General features: G+C 33.3%; 1 protein-coding gene across 4 annotated transcripts in view; it reads right to left on the bottom strand.

Moving 5' to 3' along the window:
• Positions 1 to 26,507, bottom strand: part of LOC145328065 (neurotrypsin-like) — a 91,155-nt gene that overhangs the window by 4,927 nt on the left and 59,721 nt on the right. For all 4 annotated transcript variants that reach the window (XM_080171621.1, XM_080171622.1, XM_080171623.1 and 1 more), the window contains 16 exons: positions 23,271 to 23,375; positions 22,745 to 22,808; positions 22,182 to 22,266; positions 21,854 to 21,918; positions 12,994 to 13,079; positions 12,202 to 12,258; positions 11,123 to 11,184; positions 10,580 to 10,634; positions 10,165 to 10,237; positions 9,326 to 9,403; positions 8,542 to 8,588; positions 8,013 to 8,062; positions 7,217 to 7,330; positions 6,704 to 6,799; positions 5,387 to 5,441; positions 1,675 to 1,780 (listed from right to left, as the gene is read on the bottom strand). In XM_080171621.1, the coding sequence (XP_080027747.1) occupies positions 1,675 to 1,780; positions 5,387 to 5,441; positions 6,704 to 6,799; positions 7,217 to 7,330; positions 8,013 to 8,062; positions 8,542 to 8,588; positions 9,326 to 9,403; positions 10,165 to 10,237; positions 10,580 to 10,634; positions 11,123 to 11,184; positions 12,202 to 12,258; positions 12,994 to 13,079; positions 21,854 to 21,918; positions 22,182 to 22,266; positions 22,745 to 22,808; positions 23,271 to 23,375 (1,198 nt within the window). The remainder of the gene's footprint in view (positions 1 to 1,674; positions 1,781 to 5,386; positions 5,442 to 6,703; positions 6,800 to 7,216; positions 7,331 to 8,012; positions 8,063 to 8,541; positions 8,589 to 9,325; positions 9,404 to 10,164; positions 10,238 to 10,579; positions 10,635 to 11,122; positions 11,185 to 12,201; positions 12,259 to 12,993; positions 13,080 to 21,853; positions 21,919 to 22,181; positions 22,267 to 22,744; positions 22,809 to 23,270; positions 23,376 to 26,507) is intronic.

The raw sequence follows: 26,507 nt of genomic DNA, 5'->3' as shown, positions 1-26,507 counted from the left end.
AAAAAAATTTGGCGAAATACGTAAAAGGACCAAGGAAATCGTCAACAACAACAAAAAAAAATGGGGGGGTATTTTATGTTTTTTGGGGGGTCCGGTTGGGGTGTCTCACCCCCCAAGAAAATAGCCTAAAACCACCACAGGACCAGTAGGTATATTCCCTGAAAAGTAGAATCCGATCGGTTTAGTGGTTACCGAGATCTTAAGGGACGGACAGACAGACAGACAGACGGACAGACAGACAGACATCGTTCTACTTTGTATTATAGATATCGTTGTACGACACGAAAAAAATTGAGGCTTTACAACGTGGTTCAAGGAAGCTGTTAATAGTGCCTATATAAAAATGACATCATACAATACAAATGACCAATGTTAGGCCAATAAACAGAATAAATTAGAAATGACAGGCTAGTTCACATTTTAATTGATCAATAGCGGGACGTCAATTTTATAGGCATTATAAAAAGTTTCAATATGAAGCACCAAAATTATTAAAAGAGTTCCTATTTCAAAAATATTTCGCATGACAACATTTTTGGATTCTTTCCAATTTTAGATCCTTTTCTGAAAGTAATAAAATTAACTCGAAACGTACTTTTAAAATGATATTAGCACATTTAGTCTTCAACTTTTGATGGCTTCACATTGGTTATTTTTATATGATTTCCTATGTATTAATTTATTATGGAAAGATGGAAAATTTAGCATGAAAGTACATCTTTTGTAAAAGGCTTCATTAGTATCAACTATCATTTATTTGTAAGAAGGAATAAATTGATAAACAAGGATGACAACATCCATAAGTAGCGAAGATGGATGGAAATACAGTAAAAATGAACTATAGAGCCGTGTAATACAAATTAAACATTAAAATAACGAAAGTCACGAAAACTTAAACATCTAGGAATCGATCTAGCACCCCAATTAATTGACATATCTTAATGAATCTTGGTGAAAATATGAATAATGGTAACTTATTTAATCACTGCAAATTTTAGGCGTCTATCTTGAAAAGGAGCCGAGAAAATCACGATTGCCCATAAAGTTTCATACGGACATTTCAAATTATAGAGTAGCTTCGCTACTAATAAATGGAAGATAATAAATCTTTCCCCCATTTTTCTATGATTGATGTACAAAGTCATAATTTTCCATCATTTTCCGCCAACCTAAATATTGTTTTTTTTCATTGAGACAAAATTTACTAATAAGGTTAAATTTTAGGTTAATAACGTTGAAGGATTAAGTAAAGTATATGATGTCTGTCTGCAGTTTAAGGTCTCATTAGCCGTTAGACCAAGAAGGGTCTCCTTTACAATGGAGCTTCCTATAGGTAAAGGGAAGGTTTATAACTATTCTGGGGAGAATACCTCCAACCTTCCGCTCCTCAAAAAATCCCTCATTGGTTTTTTCGTCTTACCTTTTTAAAACTAAAAATAAAAGTCTCGAGCGTCGACTTACCCCTTTCCTCAATGGGCGTAGCCGCTATTTTAAAAAGGTAACTTTACAAAGTGTCTCAAAATCATCCATGTGACGTCATAAAAATGAGCTAGATGAGAGGAGATGAAGGACAGAAAACCCCTAAAAGAGTGATGGTTAATTCCCCATTTATAAGACGTCACATGGCTGATTTTGAGACTCTTTGCAAAGTTACTTAGTGCAGAAGTGACTTACTTTTATCCAGGTGAATGAGAGCAATATCATTGTTGAGATAAGGTCCAACATTAAATGCTTCATGGAAATCCACAGAATCTATGTTGAACTCCTCCTCTCCAACATCCTGAAATTTAATCAATTTTAAATTTTTTTTTTAATTTCCAAAGTGTTAGCCATTGATTAGAAAAGATTGATTCGATACACCAAAATAGAAATATATTTTAGAAATTAAATCAATTACAATTTTAATTAAAATGAACGTTTGTCCTTTTACTGTATCCCGTATTCATGCAATTTTGCAACAAATTTAAGTACAGTTTTATTTAGACTTACAGATTAATGTTCTGCTAATTTAATTCTAACAGTCTACAAGAGTAATTATTCGTTTTTTCTTTCTGATTTTAGAGCTACGCTTTTATGGATATTGTCATCTTTGTTTACACAAGTATGTTACATAGATATTAGAAAACAATTATAAATTTTTAAAAGCGAAGCTTTTCTATAATTAGGGTCGGTCTGTCCGTCCGTATGTCCCTCCGTCTGGAACGGATAGTCTTTTTTGTTCATTTAGGCATCTTAGAGTTGTCCTATCGATTTGAAACTTTGCTTGGTGATTCTTGTAGTAGTTAGGTACGATTTATAAATCGTAGTAACTGTATAATTATTACCAGAATGTCTGTACGTCTATATTTTTGCCAACAAATTCAAATTTTTATATGATATAATCATCCCATTGATCTGATTCTTGGTATACTGATTTCTGGGACAACAAAGTACAATATTATAAGCGAAGAAACTCTATAATCAAGTCCTAAAAATGTAAGTATGTCCATAAACATTAAACATTATCCTGTATCAAGCATTTTTTCAACAAATTTACTTACAATTTTGCTTTGACTCTCATACATTTATAATCTAATTATTCAGTGGATTAGGCATATACTAAATAAATATATTTTCTTATGAATTAAATGGAATTAACTATTTTGAAGAAAAAAATTATTAAATCCAAATTTTTGGTGATTATAATTTGAAAATTTATTGGCAAAAAAATGAAAGGAATGCAAATTGTCATATTTCTTAGCATAAAATGCAAAATGAATAAAAATATATAATTCCCATTGAATTATTAAAATTTTAAAGTTATAAATATAGAAGCGTGTGAAAAATTTAAATTTAAAAATTTAACAATTATATAATCAGTTACAATTTAGTTTTAATTGCCTTTCATTAGCTGGTATACACAAGTAGAAAAAAGTCTTTTTATAATTCTTATTTTTGTGACTAATTAATTATCCCCAAATTTTCAAGATATATCGAAGTTATTATTTATTATAGAATTGCTTTACAACAATATCGGTCATTTTTTATGACCAAATGTATACAACATATGAAATGGTAATAATTATGAACAGTTTGACTTAATAAGCGCATTTGACTAAACGCTTACAAACAACTTTACGGAAAATACGTCAAAAAATGCAACATTTTATCATCCACCTGCAACACCTGTAAAAACTAGATTAATTTAAATTTTAATATAATAGTTAAAAGTTAAATGTGATCACTGAACAAAAAAGGAATACATTTTAGGAACTTTCCGGTCACATTATTGGATGAAAATTGTACACATTTTGTTACGAAAGGTATTCTTATTTTATACACATATGTAGAGGTGTAAAGAAAACCCCTCTAGGTGTCCAAGCCCCTACATCCCTCTACAACCTCTAGACAAGGATCTATAACTAGGATAAATACCCCTAATACAGCCATGTATGTCAAGGTAAAAAAGGAGGTGTAAAAATTACGCGCCCTACAACCACTGCACTGGTAAAACCCTCCACATGTCACTGAACATATGTGCTGCCATCTATAATACTAGCGGCTTCGCCCCTAGCCTCTAGGGGCTTTGCCCCAAGAGGTATAATTACATCTTCTATTACTTACCCAGCAGAACGGATTGCAAATTTTCGCACCTACCCAGCAGGAAAACATTTTCTCGTTTAAATAACGAATTCGCAAAAAATAGTCTAATGTATTCTCAAGAAAATTACTACTGGTGCTGCTCATAGTCTAATGTGTTCTCAAGAAAATTTTTTTTTTTTTTTTTGGGGGGGGGGGTAAATTTTCATTTTTGGGGGGGTTGGGGGTGTCCCACCCCCCAAGAAAATACCTTAAAACCACCACAGGACCGATAGGTATATACCCTGAAGGATAATCCAATCGGTTCAGTGGTTACCAAGATCTTAAGCTTCAGATGGACGGACAGACAGACGGACATACGGACGGACAGACATCAAGCTACTTTGTATCCTTATACTAAAGTAACAGGATGTTTGTTTGTCTGTGTATCTGTGTGTCTGTACCAAAGGATCTCACTAACCGCTGAACCATTCGGGTTCTCCTTAACATATGTCATATGTCCCGGGAAGGTTTTTAACTATTTTGGGGGAGGGTACCACCACCCTCCCAAGAGAAATCACAATAAAATCGAAAAAAATTGAAATATTTAATTCCGCCGCTTAGTGTCGCTAGCATAGTCTCGCTAGCTTAGTCGCGCTGCGTAGACTCATGAATTTAACAATTGATAACATAGACAAGTTATTTCTCAAATTAGATATTTAAAATAAAATATAAAAAATTTAAAGGCCACTAGAGGCCTCTAGGGGCGTAGCCGCTAGTTATAGATAAAGTAGAACGATGTCTGACTGTTTGTTTGTTTGTAACAAAGGATCTCGCTAACCGCCTAACCTATCGGATTCTCCTTAACAGGGTAGCTTCTCATAGGTCCGGGGAAGGTTTATAACTAATTTTGGGGAGGGTACCACCACCCTCCGAAGAGAAATCGCCCCTAGAAAAAAAATACCCCCATAATAATAAAAAGCAACAAATTCTTTTTTCAAAACTTAAATAAAAAAAGCGGTTGGGGGGCGACCCATTCCCCCCCTACCCCCCAAAAAAAATTTAAATTGCCACTAAAAGTAAATTTTTTATTTATTTTAGTTTAAAAAAAATTAATTTAATTTTTTTTTTTTTGGAGGGGGGGTGATAATTTTTTTCTCTCCCAAACCTGTAGCTACCCTTTAAAGGAGAACCCGATCGGTTCAGCGGTTAGTGAGATCCTTTGAAACAAACAGACACATAGTCAGACAAACATCCTTTTACTTAGTAGTTGAAAAACTTTGCCTTGGGAAAAAATCACATATGACTAAATATAAATCTTGATAGACATGATAGAAATTCCTTACTTTTTTGTGTGCAGATTTTTGTGTCTGTTTGACTATCTAGAGTAACAGTAACAAGCCCTTTTCACTCCACAGGGGGAGCATAGGCCGCTGACAATTTGTCAGTGTTTCCGTAACAATGTGGCTTTCTATGGATGTGGGATAGGGTTGTCAGCCCTAAGCCCTATGATTGCGGTGTAAAGCGTCCATTTGCCCATCAGACAACCAATCCTTTGATTACACGACTTTTGTCTGAGAAGTCCTAACTGTGCATGGTAGTGAGTTACGCCTGTTTGGGGCCAAGGCATTTCCACTACTCTAACTATTATTTAGCGCACCTGATATAGCAGCAGTAGGAACCATTTTTAACGTCTTTAGTTATGACCGAGATTCGAACCTATCACCTTCCCGACGACGAGCGGATGCGCTACGTGTTGAGCCACGGTCGCGGGTTAAAATCTAGAGTAATAAATTAAAAGTTTTATTTGAATAATTTAAAAAGTTACCTCGACCTCAATGACGTTATCTCCCACTCTGACGTAGTAGATCTCCAGCCTTTTCCTAGAAATAAACAAGAACAACAATCATGTCTAATACAAGCACCTAAATACCTCTAGAGGCAGTTGAAGGATGGGGAGGGGCGACCCTACACAAATTCAACTATATTAAGAAAAAAAAATTTCATTTTCTTTTTCTTGGGGAGATTTCTCACGGGAGTGTAATTGTAAACCTTGTAAAATTGGACCAGTGAGAAGCTTTGCTGTAAAGGAGAAACAAACAGTTCAGCAGCTAGCAAGATCCTAAGGTACACAAAAATATTCATATATCCTGTTAATTTTTACAAAGATTATTGGATTAACTAAATTTGATCATTCTATTACCAAGACTTTTTTCTCAGGACATTTTAATATATATAATAGGGTTGCTTCGATATTTAAAAAAAATCAAAAGATTAATAAATTAAATACTTACAGGATTTTAATATCTATTATTTATGATAATTATTTCATATCAAATTAAAAAATTCAAATTTAAATGTGGAATAATTACATAAGTGCACTTAACATAATTTTCATATTAGGTTTTATATTTATTACTTATTACTTAACTATTCTATTTTTATCTTAAAATATCTTAAAATTAATTAAGGATATTTATGAGCGGTTTCCCTCAAAGTAAGGAGTCTATTTTTGCCATCCATTAATCCTAATATCTATCTATCTATCTATCTAACTATCCTGCTATCTAAATTTCCAGGAATCTAATTTCTAATCTATAAATGTATCAATCTGTCTATCTATATGTCTATCTATCTGTCTATCTATCTATCTGTCTATCTATCTGTCTACCTATATATTTGTCTATCTATCTGTCTATCAATCTGACTATATGTATATGTATTTACCTATAATCCCAAAGACAGTGAGCAGTTGTCAGAACATGGAAAGGAGAGATGATAACAGCCCCGCAATAATGGAAGGTTAGGTCATGTCTATTTATCTGTCTATATATCTGTCTATCTATCTGTCTATTTATCTGTCTATATATCTGTCTATCTATTTGTCTATCTATTTGTCTATCTATCTGTCTATTTACCTATAATCCCAAAGACAATGAGCAGTTGTAAGAACATGGAAAGGAGAGATGATAACAGCCCCGCAATGAGGGAAGGTTAGGTCATGTCTTTCTATCTGTCTATCTATCTGTCTATATATCTGTCTATCTATCTGTCTATCTATCTGTCTATCTATCTGTCTATCTATCTGTCTATATATTTGTCTATATATCTGTCTATCTATTTGTCTATCTATCTGTCTATTTACCTATAATCCCAAAGACAGTGAGCAGTTGTAAGAACATGGAAAGGAGAGATTATAACAGCCCCGCAATGATGGAAGGTTAGGTCGTCAGGCCCCCTGTTTTTTTTAATAAAAGATTCTAAACATTTCATCTTTTAAGAGTTTTTGAATCATGGAAAGAAAACGGGTTTAGACGCATTTTCACAGTAGCTTTTAATGGGTTATGTTAGGTTAGGTAAATGTTAATGCTTTTGCTTATCCCGAAGGGTTACAAAATACGCCCTGCATGGCTAAGGCCTCTACATGGGCTAGAAATAGGAGCAAACCTAATGTGAAAATGTGACGAAACCTGGCACTTCGTTTTATTTCCATGATCCGAGTTTTCTCTCATTTTTATAAGCAAATCTTTATTGTATTGTGGCTTGTTCAATCACAAAACAAATGAAAAACTATGCAAAATTGGAGAAACTGATTTTTATGGCTAAAAAAGACCTATAGTTATATCAAAGGGTAAAAAATGTTTAGATCTTTTTCCTGAGTCTAACGCTGGCCTGCCAAGGAATACTGCCAACTTCAACGGCTTCGCCTCCAGCTACACGAGGGATGTTAAATCCCTTTAGATTGCCACGGCCCCCCGACGAAGGGGGTTTCCTAAAATAAGAAAAAAGTAGAGAATTTAAGGAATTGGAAGATACATTAATGTAAGAAATAATAAACCTTTATTATTCATGTAGATTAAAAAGATAAATAAGTTTTGAAACAATCAGGTTTTGATATTAATCTCAAAAGGTTTTAATGGCAGGAATATATTATAGACTTTGGGGAAAGGTATAATCACCTTCCACCGAGAAACATTTCACTAATTTGATATCTAAAGTCAATAAAAACCAATGCCTCTAACTTCTCTTATTAAACTCTTATTAAAAAATATCTTATGTATATTTTTAAAAACTACAAAGTCTCAATGTATATTTTTTTATTGATATCGATTGTAGATTAATATTGTTAGGTATTCGATAAACTTTTAGATCTTTGAGCCAAGTCATTTATTAGATATTACTGGACACACACTAGTCATAGGCTTTATAGATTAATGCAATGCTAGTGACTGCGCCTCTAGTATCTAGGGGTTATATTCAAAGGGGTATAGAAGCGGCAGAAGATAGCTTAAAATCATCTAAAGACTTAATCTAAAAATAAAATAACTTAAAACTATTCCAGGACTTCATGAAGCTTATATAAAAAGGAGAACACAATCGGTTCAGAAGATATTGAGATATTAAGCCTCAGACAAAAACTCTTACTACTTTACAGAAAAGGTTAGAATACTGACCTAAGACCACAGTTTTCCACAATTTGTCTTCCTGTGTTTCTAACTCTCCTCTAACATTAAAACAGGATCAATTTTAATCAAAACAAGTATTACAACATCCATAAAAACGGAGCTATAAAAAAACGTTAGGACAACCGAACATTTTTATATATAATAAGCATAATACTAGTTTATAAGTCTATAAAAGTTGTCAATCTTTGTTGCCAGGGATCTAAAGGGATAAGACAATGACCGATAAATTGTTACATCACCAAATGGTAGGACACAAAATTACCCCTTCTATAGAATACAATTAGTATTTGAAACGTTTAGGTACTCAACTTAATGAACCAATCAATCAAAATTCGATAAAAGTTCAAAAAGTGGTTGAGCCACCATCGCATGAGAACAAATTATTATAAAATATTTGGGACTAGTGTAATAAACAACTCAAAGTTCCCTACCTCCCTGATTTGATGCACTGTTTAATGACTAACATGACACATAAGACGCAGAGTTGCTACGCTACAACCTATCAAATATACTATACCTGTAAAATTCTCGGCTCTGCGTCAATTGGTACAAAATCAACGTCATCTAAAAAATAAAATTAAAATTGTAATAAATATAGTTATTTAGTGTATTGAAGCATATTTGTTCAAGTGTTTACTACAAAACATAAAATTTTATTTGATGTTATACTTATGATCTAAAAATAAATGTATTATGTTGAACCATATAACAATACTATCAGTTAAGTTTTTAAAGATTTTATTTAAAACCAACAGGGATCATTTTAAAGAATTTCAAAGAGATTTATATTTCTAGAGATAATGGATTTATTATTACATGGATCTTACACCAAATTACAATATACTCTAATAAAGTGAAACTTGTAGCTGGCTGAAATATCAATCCCGCTCCCCTCCTACTGGATAAACGAACTGACCAATAACCAATGTCCATGTTAGTAACCTAAATTTACGACAATTTCCCCCCTGTCACAATATCATGTATATTATATTCAAGAGATACCTATATATAATCTTTAAACTTATATTAATTTATGGAAATTTAGCTCAAAGTAAATGACGAGCACGAACACCCCCTTTTATTTATTTTTTAAATAAATTGAAAATAAGAGATGTGAAAGATTTTTACAAAGCGTAACCCCTGACCTAAAGTAAAGAACTAAAAAACTTAAAAATAAGGGAGAATGGTTAAGGTTTACTGTACTCGACCGAGCGATTTGAGGGAAACCTCAAACTATCTTCCTCTGTCAGTTAATCAATCTATCTATCTATCTATCTATTTATCCATATATCTATATATACCTTGACAAGTAAGAATAACATCCTCATGATGACTACAGGTATAATCATGCAACCACAGGTCTTTGTTATGGCACATTTCTACAAAACAAAAAATATAACAAAAACAATAATAATCTGAAATAGCCAAGGCTAGAATAATAAGGGTAATTTATATTTCAAAGCAAAGCTTTTCTACACTTGAGGTCGGTTTATACAAAGGGAACGGATAGCTTATTTATATTATGCATATGTTAGAATTGGCCTATCTATTTCAAGGTTTGCATGATAGGTCCTGAAGTAGTTAGAATATTTTAAATTAAAGCAATCCCATTATTTGTATATTTTTAAGCACTGAAACTTTATGTTTCGTATTATTCGTTTGTCTTTTACAATTTACTTTTGGTATTGTCATCCTTGTTTAACATATTTACATTTAGTAATAATCACTATACGGAAAATAATGTAATTATTTAGAGTAGATTTTAATTAGAGGTTTAAATTTTTAATGAAATGTTAATTGGGAAGAAATATCACATGTTAGGTTACATAAATTTTAGTCTCAAGTGGTTTGATTTATCACTGAAAAATTTTTAACTTTGGCAAAGGTCTGACTCTAACTTATTACTTAATTGTAAATACTTGACTTTTCTTTCTCAACTTTACAACAGTTATATATCAAATTTAAATCAACCTGTCAAAAAACATGTTTCATCCTATTAAGGCTTATTCTTTTTATAATGAATTTCTATACAGTTTAGGAAATGATTTCAAAGATTTCTATAATAATAATTATCAATAGGCAGACAGACAGACACACACACAACAGACATAATCCTGGCGCGTTTAAATATTATGCTCACCTATTGTGGATTCATTACCCATACAAACATCTTCTTTAGGGAACTGTATCCAAATTGGCCAGCTTCCAGCTTTCTAAATTATAAGGAATCTTTCATAATTATCATAGTTTTTTTTTACATAACATTAATAAGATAACTAAAGAAAATTAGGCAGTTTATTTCATATTGTCTATTGAAAATAAGGGAGAGGGTGTTAATTCGTGCATTTGTGTTTTACTCTAGGCTAGTTTATATTGTGCACTAAGTAGTCCAGTCTCCAAAGGGTTTAGACATAAATAACTACACTGCAACCTTTTTTTAAATTTACAAATGAAGAGGGGTAGAGGTTCTGTGCTTGCCAGTCAATTTGAGGGAGAGCATGGACTGATAATTGTGTTTCCTTTAAAAGGTTGGATAGGATGGGTTATGTTGGTACCTGTTTTAAAGTATCAACTTCCTTCCAAGTTGCTTTTCCTTCAATTCCAAGCATTCTAGAAAAAAAAAATTAAATTTTCCAAAAAATCTTAAATTTAACTTTTTTACACTTTTTTTAGCATTTATAATGAAAAATTTTCAGGTGACAGGATTTCTCTGTGTCTGTAAGCTCTCTTATATGTATATGCAATTGCTGGACCAATTAGATCTTCTTTCATTTTAAAGGCTATAGTTTAATGGATTTCGTTCTTCATTTGTTGATCCTTGTAAGATTTCTTCAATAGCTTACTAGTTTGGACTGCGAATTACGTCAAAGTTATGACCATATTATCTTATTCGTTGGCCTACAAATTATGAGTACTTTTATTGAATAATTATTTTTTGGTTCCCAACTAGACGTCTCAAAACTTTTCAATAAATAATACTAATCTATGTACTATGTACATCAATTCAATTTTCTTATTTTTAGTATATATGCTAATATTGCAGCTGCTATAGTTGATAATAGAATAATAAATTTTATTAAAATTAAAGTATTTTCCACCTGCAGAACACATTTGCTTCTTCCTGGTTAAAGTTATCATTACACACAGTTCCCCAAACACCCTAAAAATTCTTTAATCATTAGTTTGCAGGGAGGGAGGGGACATTAGGTTAAATTTGGATTGATTGGTTCATTCAGTCCAGTGTCCAAATGTTTCAACTAATAATTGAAATCTACAGAAGGGGTAATTTTGTGTATCACCATTGGAGATAAAACATTGGACATTGTTTATAAAAAAGTTTTGAAATACATGTTTGTATTCATAACTGGTTTGAGTCCAGTGTAAATGAATTAGATTCTTAGCCATACTGGAAAAGTTATTTATCGCATCGCATTATGCATTTTAGACAGCTTTCCGGAGATAATGAAGGCTCGTGCTAACAAAACTGGCATTAGTTTTTAAATTTTTATCTCAATACTCGTGGAAAATTGTTTGTAATAAGATGCTATACATAAATTTACAATATAGTTGACAACCAATTCTAATCGGTTTCAAAGCCATACAGTAACTTATTAAAAGCGAAGCTTTTCTATAATTAGGGTAGGTCCGTCCATCCGTCCGTACGTCCGTCCGTCCGTCCGTACGTCCGTCCGAGATAGATAGCTTTTATTCGTTAATTTAGGCATGTTAGAATTGTCCTATCGATTTCAAACTTTGCATGATGATTCCTGTAGTAGTTAGGTACGATTTAGAAAGCGTAGCAACTCTATAATCATTACCAGAATGTCCGTACGTCCATTTTAAACATGTTGATTTTTCTACTTTTTTAACAACAAATTTTTTATGTGATCTAATTATCCGTTTGATCTGATTTTTGGTATATTGATTCCTGGAACAACAAAGAACATTATTATAAGCGAAGCAACTCTATAATCAAGTCCTAAAAATGTAAGTATGTCCATAAACATTATCCTGTATTAAGCAGTTTTTCAACAAATTTACTTATAATTTTGCGTCGACTCTTATACTTCTATATTCTGATTATTCAGTTCAGACACTATACAAGCGTTAATGTCCGTTTGTCCTACCGTTTCAATGCTTCGCTTTTATGGATGTTGTCATCCTTGTTTCATATTACCTTATGTCTAACTTCTAAAAGTCCAGAACTAAAACTTTCTCCTCCAGTAAGTCGAACCTGAAATGTTAAAACGAGTTAAATTAAAAGATAATCAATTAGTCACTCTTAAATTCAACCTTCCTTTACTTCCTTTAGTTTTCTTATATATGTAAATTGTTTTCTTGTAACCCTTTTTGGGTCATCCAAGTACATTTTATGTGTTAACCCTTAACGGTCGGGGGGGGGGGGGGGGGCGTTGAACGCCCCCCCCCCATCCGGTTTTTTCTTTCTCATTTTCTGTGTGTGAATGATAAAGAGCCCAAACTGCGTGACTTTTTAAGTATGGGTATGACACATAACTGAGAGTTGGAATTTTTTGAATATCTCCGTCCTGGCGGGCACAGGATGCCAGCAAACCTGGCAGGGTGATCCAGGTAAAGAGCAAAAATATTTTTTTGACTTAAACAAAGCATTTTATCTTACTAAAATACTAAGGTAATAGATAATAGGGGGGGGGGGCGTTGAACTCCCCCCCCCCCCCGTCTGATTAAGGTGCGGCAAGGGGCCCGACTGTAAAGGGTTAAGATTGTTATTACTTATAAATACTGTAATATAACAGGATAAGAATAAATTTTGATGTCCCTGCAATCTTAACAATCCTTTTTAGGATTATACAAATTTAAAAAACAAAAAACAAATTGTTTTCTCCAAAAATGACAATGTCATTATTAAAAATTTTCATGTTACAATTATGCTTTTTATACATATAAATCCAACTTTTTCTTAAAAGTCTTTCAATCCGTGTAACTATACCTGAGTAATTGATTCACAATACAGAGGAAGTTCATCAGAGCCATCACTACACTCATTTGTTCCAGTTATACCATCACAAAGTTTATCTAAATATATTCACAATACAGAGGAAGTTCATCAGAGCCATCACTACATTCATTTATTCCAGTTATACCATCATAAAGTTTATCTAAATAGATTCACAATACAGAAAGAGTTCATCAGAGCCGTCACTACACTCATTTGTTCCAGTTATACCATCACACAGTTTATCTAAAATACTAATTTATAGTAAACCAGTATTGCTTCGAAAAGGATTAAAATCCATTGGATTAGAACTGATTCTGGTCTATTATGAAAAATCCTAAGAAATTCAACTATTTGTAGCTTACTTGTTATATGGAATAAAGAGAATGAAATGAAAAAAAAAATAATTATGAATTACTGCCTTTTTGTACCCAAATTATACACATTCTAATTAACACTCATTTGTTCCAGTTATACCATCACACAGTTTATCTAAATAGATTCACAATACAGAGGAAGTTCATCAGAGCCGTCACTACACTCATTTGTTCCAGTTATACCATCACAAAGTTTATCTAAATAGATTCATAATACAGAGGAAGTTCATCAGAGCCATCACTACATTCATTTATTCCAGTTATACCATCACAAAGTTTATCTAAATAGATTCACAATACAGAAAGAGTTCATCAGAGCCATCACTACATTCATTTATTCCAGTTATACCATCACAAAGTTTATCTAAATAGATTCACAATACAGAAAGAGTTCATCAGAGCCATCACTACATTCATTTATTCCAGTTATACCATCACAAAGTTTATCTAAATATATTCACAATACAGAAAGAGTTCATCAGAGCCGTCACTACACTCATTTGTTCCAGTTATACCATCACAAAGTTTATCTAAATATATTCACAATACAGAAAGAGTTCATCAGAGCCGTCACTACACTCATTTGTTCCAGTTATACCATCACACAGTTTATCTAAAATACTAATTTATAGTAAACCAGTATTGCTTCGAAAAGGATTAAAATCCATTAAATTAGAACTGATTCTGGTCTATTATGAAAAATCCTAAGAAATTCAACTTGTTTCGGAACGCATGCCTTGCCGTTCACGAAATCTTAATCTCAAGCCCTCCGAATGACCAACATGTGAATGTTTACGAATGTGTATTTATTACCATGAAAACAGTGAGTCTAAAACAAAAATATAAGAATTAATATCATAAAATTAATGGTTACTATTCTTGTAAGATCGAGGTTGCGTGATTTCAATTTAATTAAAAATATAAAATTTCTAAAAAACTTTAAATTGGCACGAAACATATTAAATAGCATCAGAAATTGATAATTTTAGATTCAAATGATCAATAAAATTAAGGAAAATATTCGTATGTCAAAAGTTAGCAGTTAAATGGTCTATTTGTTGAAAAATTAATGTTTTAAATTTCTTCGTAAAAATATACCATACTACGCTTATTATTAAGAATTAAAGATAAATTCTTACCACATTATGATGTCAAACTAAGCAGAAGGCTTATTTGAGATATTCCACACATCAGAGCGCATGTATATTCAAGCAATACATTATTTTCAATCACGTAGCTCTTCACGTGGGACTAATCAAAGGAAAAGTGCGCGTTTCTTTTGTCTGTTTACAAGCCACGCGCCGCGCGGAGATAGTTAGGAATGCCGCGTAACACACTCATTCTCTAGGAAATTTGGTGTAGGAAACAGGGATTAATGGGTTCGAACTTGCCAGGGAATACAAGAAAAACATACCGAAACACACCCGTCTATTCACTGGGAATCGAACACAATACCTCATCTTTGCAATATGCGTGCAGACAGTGTCCACTAAATCACAATCTCACAACACATAAACCACAAGAGTTTAAAATGTTATGGCCATAAGGCCTAAAATTAATTATGGTAACTCGCGAATACCACAATAACTCAAACCGAGTCCACTACCACATAAGGATAGGAATAAGGAATGGGAAAAGCATTCAATATACATGAATTGCACATTTACCACTCACACATCTCATTATATCATGGCCTCATAATCTCAATAAAATTAAAATTACAGACCATGTAATTGCGAATACATGAATTAATAATCAATAGTACCTAAACTTCAATTAGGCACCTACATAATAAATAGGTAAATGATTTTTATACTAAAAATCGCATCGATAATTAAATAATCAACTCAAACTTTTTTCATCAAAAGAAAGAAAGATTAAATAATGACATTTTTTCTACTAAATCTTTTTGCTAGAAAAGAAAAGTAAAATTTCATAAAAAACTTCTCAATAATTAGCATTGTTTCCAACGGAAAAATACTCGGGCTTACATCTAAACATTTTTAAGATAAGATAGGTAAGATCCTTAAATCTAACATGTTTTAATAAAATAGATACTTAAATCTAAATAAATATGACCATAAAATCATCAAACATCGGAAAATTAAAATTTCATAATTTTAAATCTTCGTGAATCAAAATTGCGTAAAATAAAATTGCAATTGAAATATGCAAATTGAATTACCTAAATAAAACAAAAGCTCAATATAAGAAAAGAACTTTAAAATGCTGAATCTGCAATTTCCCTTTAGGTACATCAGTTCAAAGGTAAATAGTAATAATTTTAATATGCATGTAATATTAAATTGTTTATGTGATTGTAATAAATCATAAAGAAATATTTAAATGATGTAAAACTCTCATTTGTTAATTTCTTATCATATTAGTTTCAATCCAACAAGGATAAAATTGTTTATATTTGCGTAGGTACCTAGGAAAATTTCCGCGAAAAAAATCCCTGGTCCCGGAAAGACTTAAATCATTGAAAAAACTTGCGAAAACGTATGAAAAACTTAAGTTTACATTTTAAATGAAAAAAATCTTGCATCGATTTGAAAGTTTAAACGAAATTGTCTCAAAAATTGCGTTACTTACAAATCTTAAGAAATGGTTAATTTCTTTTTACAAAAATAAATACATTGAAGCAGTATTTTAATATATGCGATAAAAATGAAGGTAGAGTTAATTTAAAATGCATAGTTTATCTTAAATTAATTCTGTGACATTCAGATAAAATATTAATCAATATTTTAATAATATCATACATCGTGTTCATTATTATAAATGCTTAAACATGAACGAAAATATATATATACCTAGGAAAATAATTGCTAAAAGTATCTTCTCAAGGTTTAAAATTGTCCGAAACCGCTAGGTACGTATATTACTACGAATCTCTGCTCTCGGAATGAAAAAAAAATCTTTACGCGTGGATTAATAGGAAACCCAGCCTCCGGAGTGAACGAAAACTTTTGTACATGAATTGTTAAGAATCTCTGCCTCCGGAATGAAAGAAAATCTTTAATTTGCTTACAAATTTAAACAAATATCTTGATTTTGCGATAATCTTTTAAAATAATAATGAGGAATATTTTAAACATTATCATAATAATATTACATGTTGTGTTCTTTACTTTAATGCATCATTTCATATGAGAATCTGAGAAATAACATTTTTTAAGTAAACGTGAACCATAAAAAAAAACTAGAAAAATAATTTGTAAAAAAAATCTATTTTTCTCAATTTAAAATCTGCAAAATCATTTGGTATTTAATATACACGAACTTTTGCTTTTCAAAATCATACTTAAAGAAACAAAATCTTTTTAAAATCTGCTTTAAAAGTCTAAACAGTTTTGTAGAATTTTTGTGCTTAGGTATGAACAATAAAATTAGTTGAATAATGAATACTTATTCTTTACAGAACCGATTGAGGTTCCTTTCACAAGCTCAACATAAAACTTGCAATATTTTTTTCTTTAAAGATCATTGTCACATAAATAGTTTATGTTGTGGATTAGATATGTGTGGTTTGAAAAATTTCAATGACTTTCTGGCGGCAACACCCGCCATATTTCCAACCGCCATTTGCAGGCCTCTTACCCTGCGTCGGGCGGCCAGCTTGGCAGCAACCAAGTCGATTCTTGATTCATAACACCACCAGGGCACGTAATAAAAGTGTGGCTGTCATAAAACTTAGAATCATCTACTGGCTTTTGTCCGGCCGGAACCGAAACTCCCGTCGGCTCTTGTCCGGTCGAGACCGAATTTCTTATCGGCTCTTGCCCAGCTGGAACCGAAACTCCCGTCGGCTCTTGTCCAGCTGGAACCAAAACTCTGATCGGCTCTTGTCCAGCCGGAACCGAAACTCCCGTCGGCTCTTGTCCGGCTGGAACCGAATCATTCAGCGGCTCAACACCCGCCGTAACAAAGTTATCAACGACTACAGTATCGTTACCAATATCATCAGGAATAACTGCAGCACAACTAACATCATTATCAATATTAGCCACGGCAACACCCGCCGTAGCCATGTTGTCAACGGCTGCGGCACTAGCAGAACCAAAAGGTTCATCAGCCGCGCTAAAAGCAGAACCAACAGGTTCAATAATAGCATCACAAGCAGCACCAACAGTCGGCTGCGGCTGAACATCTGAGCAGACAACATACCTACTCTTTGCTAAACCATTAGCACTAACAGCAAAATATCCAGATCCAAACAGGCTGGAGTAAAGCATGGTTTCTCCTACTGAACGTTCAGAGTAGGGAAACATCGATGGGTGCAGGTGCCCTACGAGCAAATCAACCTGCCCATCAACCAAAGTAAAATCTTCAGGTTTCATATCAAACAAAACAGCTGCCTCCACAGGATTTATGGAGCAGATCGCCTCTTTTGGACCAATGAGAGGCACTACCACAGGTTCTAATATGTGATAATTCTTGTGTCGATCAATTAAACATAGCTTGACCGTCGGGAGACGTTTAACTTCACCGTCAGCTAGAGAAATTCTTGCTGAACGTCCAGTAAAAGGTAACTGAAGTTTATTAACAAGTGACTGGGTTACCATTGTGGTAGTTAAACCAGTGTCCCACATAGCGTTCACTGGGACCTTCTGGCGATTAATGTCAACGACGTCTAATTGTTGTAACATTAACATTAGGTTCGCCTCAGGGGAAGTATGTACTTCATAGACGGCGGCAGCCATATCAACACTCTCATGCAAAAGGTTGTTATGGGCCTGACCACAATTGTCCACTTTGCAGCCGCCTATTACATCTGCCTTCGGGCAATCCACAGATTTATGCCCTTTTTGCAAACAAATCCAACAGCATCCAGCACTCTCCACAATACTCTTCCTGTCTGACACTGACAGGTCATGAAATTTTGGGCACTTGTAAAGTAAGTGCATGTCATCACAGCCATTAACAAAACATGACTGCTTCATCTTAGATTTACCAGGTTTACCTACGGCGGTAGCGGCTGTCGCAGGGTTACCTTTCTTCTTAGAGGGGGTGTCCATATCAGTCGAACACCTCATTAAAATGGCGCCACGCTGTTCTTCAATAATCTTTAACAGCTTTGGGACGTTTGGGACATCCATCGAGCCCAATGATAAATTGAGCTTATCTTGAAAATCACGTGGCAACTTCTTGGATAACATCTCAAGAAGTATCACGGTCAACCACTGGCTGGTGGTGACCTCATCATCTTCATCATCTTTAGTCAGCTGCTCCAGCTGGCTAACTGCTCCGCCAAACTCTGCTAACACAGTCACAATCTGGTTGGAGTCCGACGGTTTAGACTTCTTCTCCCATTGGTTGAAAAGGCAGAGCATCTGACGTGTTTTGGACTTAAAACGTGCGTCAAGGTAGGCCCACTGAGATTCATGCGATTGAATCTGAATTAACTGGAGTCTAAGCTCTTTATTTTTACAGACCTTTTCACTGCTCAACAATAACTGTAAATACGACGGGTCTTGTCCTACAGTAAGCTTTTTAAAAGTGTCTTTAAAACTTACATAGGAAGCTTCCAGGCCGTCGAAAGATGGAAGAAGACGTTCGTCGACACGATTCATATATCCTGGCGTGAACATAGAACCGGCGACGAACTGTGGTGTGCCAAACGGTGACACAAATGGCGATGCTGTCGAGGCACCCGCCGTCGTCGTGGGTGGCTTCACAGGTTCAAGCTTAACCTCAGCCAGACGTTTCATCAAAGCAGACAAAGTGTTTATAATTGCATCAGGCAAGGGAAAGTATGGCCCTTTAATAACTTTCACAATCTTCAAACATCGATCATAAAGTTCAGCCTGATGGTTAGGCAAATTAGCACCAACAACATCAACAACACTTTGAATGTCACTAAGCTCTTCTATAGCATCAAGAGCATCTTTCAAAGAACTATAGTCTTTTTGTACAGTAACTATATCAGAATAAATGTCACTAAACTCATCAAGCTCTTGGATTCTCAAACCAAGCTTGCTAAAACCGACCATGATGCTGTCAAATGTCTCGAACTTGTCATGGACAAGGATTGATTCCTTAGTGAGATGTCTAACATTAAGTTCTGAAGTATCACTGACCAACTTCATCACTCTATTTAGCTCACTGGTTAGGGCATCAACGGCTGGACGCAGCCGCTTACTCAATTGTTCACCTTTATTCTTTTTAGGACCCATAATTGTCACTAAAGTTAACTGTACTGATTATGACTATAATAATAATGTGTGGTAAGGTATCACAACCAACACATTCACAAAACTTCACAGAATGTTCTTAGCTGCATCTGTTCTGTCTTGTTTTCATTGTTTCGGAACGCATGCCTTGCCGTTCACGAAATCTTAATCTCAAGCCCTCCGAATGACCAACATGTGAATGTTTACGAATGTGTATTTATTACCATGAAAACAGTGAGTCTAAAACAAAAATATAAGAATTAATATCATAAAATTAATGGTTACTATTCTTGTAAGATCGAGGTTGCGTGATTTCAATTTAATTAAAAATATAAAATTTCTAAAAAACTTTAAATTGGCACGAAACATATTAAATAGCATCAGAAATTGATAATTTTAGATTCAAATGATCAATAAAATTAAGGAAAATATTCGTATGTCAAAAGTTAGCAGTTAAATGGTCTATTTGTTGAAAAATTAATGTTTTAAATTTCTTCGTAAAAATATACCATACTACGCTTATTATTAAGAATTAAAGATAAATTCTTACCACATTATGATGTCAAACTAAGCAGAAGGCTTATTTGAGATATTCCACACATCAGAGCGCATGTATATTCAAGCAATACATTATTTTCAATCACGTAGCTCTTCACGTGGGACTAATCAAAGGAAAAGTGCGCGTTTCTTTTGTCTGTTTACAAGCCACGCGCCGCGCGGAGATAGTTAGGAATGCCGCGTAACACACTCATTCTCTAGGAAATTTGGTGTAGGAAACAGGGATTAATGGGTTCGAACTTGCCAGGGAATACAAGAAAAACATACCGAAACACAACTATTTGTAGCTTACTTGTTATATGGCATAAATAGAATGATATGGAAAAAAAATAATTATGAATTACTGCCTTTTTGTACCAAAATTATACACATTCTGGCTAATAACATGACCGGATTGTTCTTACACTGCGTTCTTATTAGTTAAATTAATTGATTATGTATCTAGATGTGCTATATTTATTACCTATATGGACAAATTCTTCACTATGACAGTGGAATTATGTATCTAGATATACTATATTTATTACCTATATGGACAAATTCTTCACTATGACAGTGGAATTATGTATCTAGATATACTATATTTATTACCTATATGGACAAATTCTTCACTATGACAGTGGAATTATGTATCTAGATATACTATATTTATTACCTATATGAACACATTCTCCACTATGGCAGTGGAATTATGTATCTAGATATACTATATTTATTACCTATATGAACACATTCTCCACTATGACAGTGGAATTATGTATCTAGATATACTATATTTATTACCTATATGAACACATTCTCCACTATGACAGTGGAATTATGTATCTAGATATACTATATTTATTACCTATATGAACACATTCTCCACTATGACAGTGGAATTATGTATCTAGATATACTATATTTATTACCTATATGGACAAATTCTTCACTATGACAGTGGAATTATGTATCTAGATATACTATATTTATTACCTATATGGACAAATTCTTCACTATGACAGTGGAATTATGTATCTAGATATACTATATTTATTACCTATATGGACAAATTCTTCACTATGACAGTGGAATTATGTATCTAGATATACTATATTTATTACCTATATGGACAAATTCTTCACTATGACAGTGGAATTATGTATCTAGATATACTATATTTATTACCTATATGAACACATTCTCCACTATGACAGTGGAATTATGTATCTAGATATACTATATTTATTACCTATATGAACACATTCTCCACTATGACAGTGGAATTATGTATCTAGATATACTATATTTATTACCTATATGAACACATTCTCCACTATGACAGTGGAATTATGTATCTAGATATACTATATTTATTACCTATATGGACAAATTCTTCACTATGACAGTGGAATTATGTATCTAGATATACTATATTTATTACCTATATGAACACATTCTCCACTATGACAGTGGAATTATGTATTTATATGTACTATATTTATTAACTATTTGAACACATTCTCCACTGTGACAGTGGAATTATGTATCTAGATGTTCTATATTTATTACCTATATGAACACATTCTCCACTATGGCAGTGGAATTATGTATCTAGATGTACTATATTTATTACCTATATGAACACATTCTCCACTATGGCAGAGGAATTATGTATCTAGATATACTATATTTATTACCTATATGAACACATTCTCCACTATGACAGTGGAATTATGTATCTAGATGTACTATATTTATCACCTATATGAACACATTCTCCACTATGGCAGTGGAATTCATCATCTTCGCAGATTTTCTCAACCTCTCTGAAAAAAAATAATAATTAATATGATTTAACTACTTACTTAGAATGTTAGGAATATTTTATTGACTAACCCCTTATACTCTTTGGTTAATATATACCTGCTCTATCCTAACCCCGTGGGGTCGATAGATTCTGTGTCCTACCTCTGTGGGACTACCCTCTATCCAATATAACCTAATCTAATACATAAAACACTACCCCAACGTTATTTTAATTATTTTCATTTTAGGTGGAAGGAGGGAAAATTAAAAATTAGTATGGTACCTGCAAGCAACTGAAACAGCTTGGTCAGGAGTACATCCATCAACCTTGGTTTCAACCTTACAGCCACCCAAAGATTTCTCATTGCCTAAGAAAAACATTTTTTATTTCATTCAAATGAAAATTTAACTATGAAATCAAAGTTTTAGACAATTAGGTATTATGAAATTTCAGAAAAAAGATTATTGTCTCTGCCTCTACAGACATATGTATGTATTCAAACACGGGGAGGGAGGGTACATTCGGCTGTTTATTACACTAGTCCCAAAAGTTTTATAATTACTTTTTATATTGGTAGGCTTCACAACTTTGGAAACTTTTAATTGGTTGGTTCATTAAGTTAAGTATCCAAATGTTCAACAATTAATTGTAATCTACAGGAGGGTGAATTTGTGTATCATTATTGGGGATGTAAATCAATCCATCGGCCATTGGCTTATCCCTTTATTTCCCTTGTTCAAACATCATAGTACACCTTAAAACTATTTTCTATTGGATAAAAAATGGCCAATATACGCATAATTTAACAGACACAGCCACAAATACATTCTAAATCTTTTTACTACCTTGACATTTTACCCCTTGAACCATAATATTGTTGTTTTCACCGCGTCCTGCCCGTGGTATCACCTGAATTAAACAATAAATATGTTTAGATTTCCAAATATTTCTTTATTTTTTAGATATATCAAAATGACAGACAATGAACATAGTAAATACAAATTATTTTTTAAGAACCCATCAACAATAGAAGTATAAATTAGGCTTGATAAGATAAACACTAAAGAGTTTAAAAACTATCATTATGATAGAGATTCAACGGTTTTTCTGTGTCTAAACTAAATTAGTAAAGTTTCGCACCGTATTAAAGACAGCTTTCCGCGGATATTAAAATGAAAAATTATGAGATAGAAGCCAGTTTTTATTAGCCCCGATGTTTCAAAGGCCTAGGAGATAAAAAAAAGTATAAATTTCATGGTTTTATTTTAGTATTGATGGAAAATTGTCTGCAATAAGAGGCTATACATGATTTTACAGTATTGCTAAGAACCGGTTCTAATCCAATCGGGTTCAATGCCGTACATTTTTTACCTGTTGGGCTCCAAGAATGAATCCTAATTGTTTGCAGACCACATTTGCCTCCTTCATTGTGAATCCATCATCACAAACTCCGCCCCATACACCTCCAACTTTTACCTAAATAATATTATTGTTATTTACTCGTTTCATAGTAATTTTGGCGCAAATATGTCAATATCTTTTCTGATGTATCTACCCTAAAACTGGAGTTAGTTCCGGCGTCTAGCAGATCCAATTTTTGGACAGTCTTATTTTCTACCATGTCTCTTCGCCACAGTGCGTATGAAGGTGCTTTGACTTTAGTGTCAGAACCTAAATTTGGACATAGTGAATTTCAGTATCCTAGGTTAGGTAACTTCTTTTCACTTTTCAATAAAATCTAAAATGCAGCCGTTTTTGAGAAAATTAGATTTGAAAATTTTAAGTTCAATTTTCATCCATTAGGATTTACAGCATAATCATGACAAGAAAAGCAAAGATTATTTATTTAAAATTTTGAACAACTTTGCTTTTATAAAGTCTGTCATAAAACCTCTCTATAAATGATTTATTTGAGGCTGAATTTCCGTGACCTTAGCAAAGCAACTGATAAAAATAAAATGGCCATAAAAATGGCCATGAATCAACTCACTTCAGGAGTGGTTTTATGAAGAACTTTATAAAAGCAAACTTGTTCAAAATTTAAAATAAATAATCTTTGCTTTTCTTGTCATGGATATGCAAAAACTCCTAGTGGGTGAAAATTGAACTTGAAATTTTGAAATCTAATTTTCTCTAAAACGGCTGCATTTTAGATTTTATTGAAAAGTGAAATGAAGTTACCTAATCTAGGGTAATGAAATGCACTATGTCCCAATTTAGGTTCTGACACAAAAGTCAAAGCACCTTCGAACGCAGTGTGACGCATTCTCTCTGTATGAACACAATTAACAATGCATACAAAACACAACCACAAAACTGTCTTATTTTTATAACATCCTATATAATAAATGTGCATAAAACTATAAACAATCCATTGTGAATTTGTTATTACTGTGTTTTGGTTGAGCTTATACTTTTTTTTTTTTGTATTGGATAACACTTGAGTGCGTATATAAATGAGATAATTGCCCTATTATTTTAAATCTCTATAGAAGTGTTTTCATAGGAGCTATAATACAATATTTGTATCTTTTAAACTGAATTATATAGAACACTCTAAAACTTAAGTATATCCGTATGAACAAGGTGTTTTGAAAAAAATCCATATAAATTTACTGGCCTATAAACTTTTAATTGTATCTGCTGCTTAATAGTTTTAAAATCTTTTTTTTATTGTTGATATATTATTTCTGTATAAAATGTTATTGCTTATTGCTCTAAATTGCCATTACTTCTCTTTATTTGATACTAGCGGCTACGCCCCTAGAGGCCTCTAGGGGCACTTGAGGAGGAGAGAGTCGAATTTAATAATTCAATTTCTTATTTTAGATTTTAAAAGAAAAAGTTAAAAAAAATTTTGGGGGGGGCGAAAATTTTTTTTTTTTGGGGGGGGGCCCGGGGGGTGCCCCTTCTCATTTTTAATTTTAGTTAAAAAATTAAAAAAATTTTTTTTTTTTTGGGGGGGGGTTGGGGGTGTCCCCCCCTTAAGAAAATAGTTATAAACCTTCCCGAGACCTATGAGAAGCTACCATGTTAAGGAGAACCCGATCGGTTCAGCGGTTAGCGAGATCCTTCGGTACAAACATACAAACACACAAACACACAAACATCCTGTTACTTTATTATAAGGATTAAAAACGAATTACTCAATACCAGTGGCGTGCACAGGGTTTTGCCGAAAAAGTTGCCATTCCCCTAAGTTTCCATTCTGTTAAAATCCCTCTTAGATTTAGGATGTGACTTTTGTACCATGACACTCACCTGTGCTCTTTTAGTGGTGTGTGTCAGAGAGATTGTATTCCCCCAACTTAAGGGGTTGGACAACTAGGGGGTTAAATCTACCCCATTAATTTTCTAGGGTAATTAGATAGACCCCGCTACAACCCCACCCCTTCTGCACGCCTCTCTGAATACAGTTTATAATAAAAATCAATAAGAAGTAAAGAACTTATATTTTGTTTCTAACTGATATGTATTATTATTCAAAAGGACCACCCTCAACGTCACAAAAAACGGTTTTTGATATTATAGCTCCCATAGGGCCTATATGAAAAATTAAAGACCATTATTCCATACAATTTGGGGTCGGAGATTCCGAATCTGGCGTCCATTTTTATGTAGCTAACCTCCTTCATGCCGAAAAATGGCGCCAAAGTTGACTACCCTTCGAAAAATCCGCGAATGACAATTTTAGCAAAATAAAAATCTACCAAATTATTTTGATCATAAGATAGATAGATAGTTAGATTTAAATGAATATAATTAATTTTTTTCTTTCTTAAACGTTGAGAGAGAGAGAGTGAGGAAAGGAGATAGAAAGAAAGACAAAAGGAGATAATTATAAAGGGAGAGAAAGAAAAGTTTTTTTTTTGGATAAGACAGAGAGAGAAAAGGGGAAAGAAAGAATTAGAGAGAGGGAGAGAGAAAAGGAAAAAGAAAGACAAAGAGAGAGAGAGAAAAGTAGAAAGAGGGAGAGAGAGAGAAAAGGAGAAAGAAAGACAGAGAGACAGAGAGAAGGAGAGAGAGAGAGGCAGAGAGAAGAAGAGAGAGAGAGAAAAAAGGAGAAAGAAAGAGTAAGAGAGAAAAGGGGAAAGAAAAAGGGAGAGAGAGAGAAAAGGAGAAGGAAAGAAAGAGAGAGAGAAAAAAGGATAAAGAAAGACAGAGAGAGAGAGACAGAGAGAAGGAGAGAGAGAGAAAGAAAGAAGGAGAGACAGAGAGAAGGAGAGAGAGAAAGCGAGTTGGAGAGACAGAGAGAAAGAGAGAGAGAGAAGAGAGAGAGAAGAGAGAGAGAAAGCGAGAGAGAGAGAAAAGAAGAAAGAGAGAGAGAGAGGGAGAGAGAGACCAAGAGAGAATTAGAGAAAGAAAGAAAGAGAGAGAGAGAGAGAGAGAGAGAGAGAGAGAGAGAGAGAGAGAGAGAGAGAGAGAGAGAGAGAGAGAGAGAGAAAGAGTGAGATAGAGAGAGGAGAGAGAGAAATAGAGAGTGAGATAGATAAAAAGTGAGAAATGTGTTAGATAGATAAAAAGAGAAAGAGGGAGAAAAGGAGATAGAAAGCAAGAAAGAAAGAGGGGGGTAATTATAAAGTGAGAGAAAGAAAAGATATTTTGTGA

The sequence above is a fragment of the Acartia tonsa genome, chromosome 9 (genome assembly GCF_053477335.1).
Source record: "Acartia tonsa isolate MP-2025a chromosome 9, ASM5347733v1, whole genome shotgun sequence".
In the NCBI taxonomy this organism is placed as follows: domain Eukaryota; kingdom Metazoa; phylum Arthropoda; class Copepoda; order Calanoida; family Acartiidae; genus Acartia; species Acartia tonsa.
The sequence above is the reverse complement of the archived record's forward strand: the minus strand, read 5'-3'. Positions and strand labels throughout refer to the sequence as shown.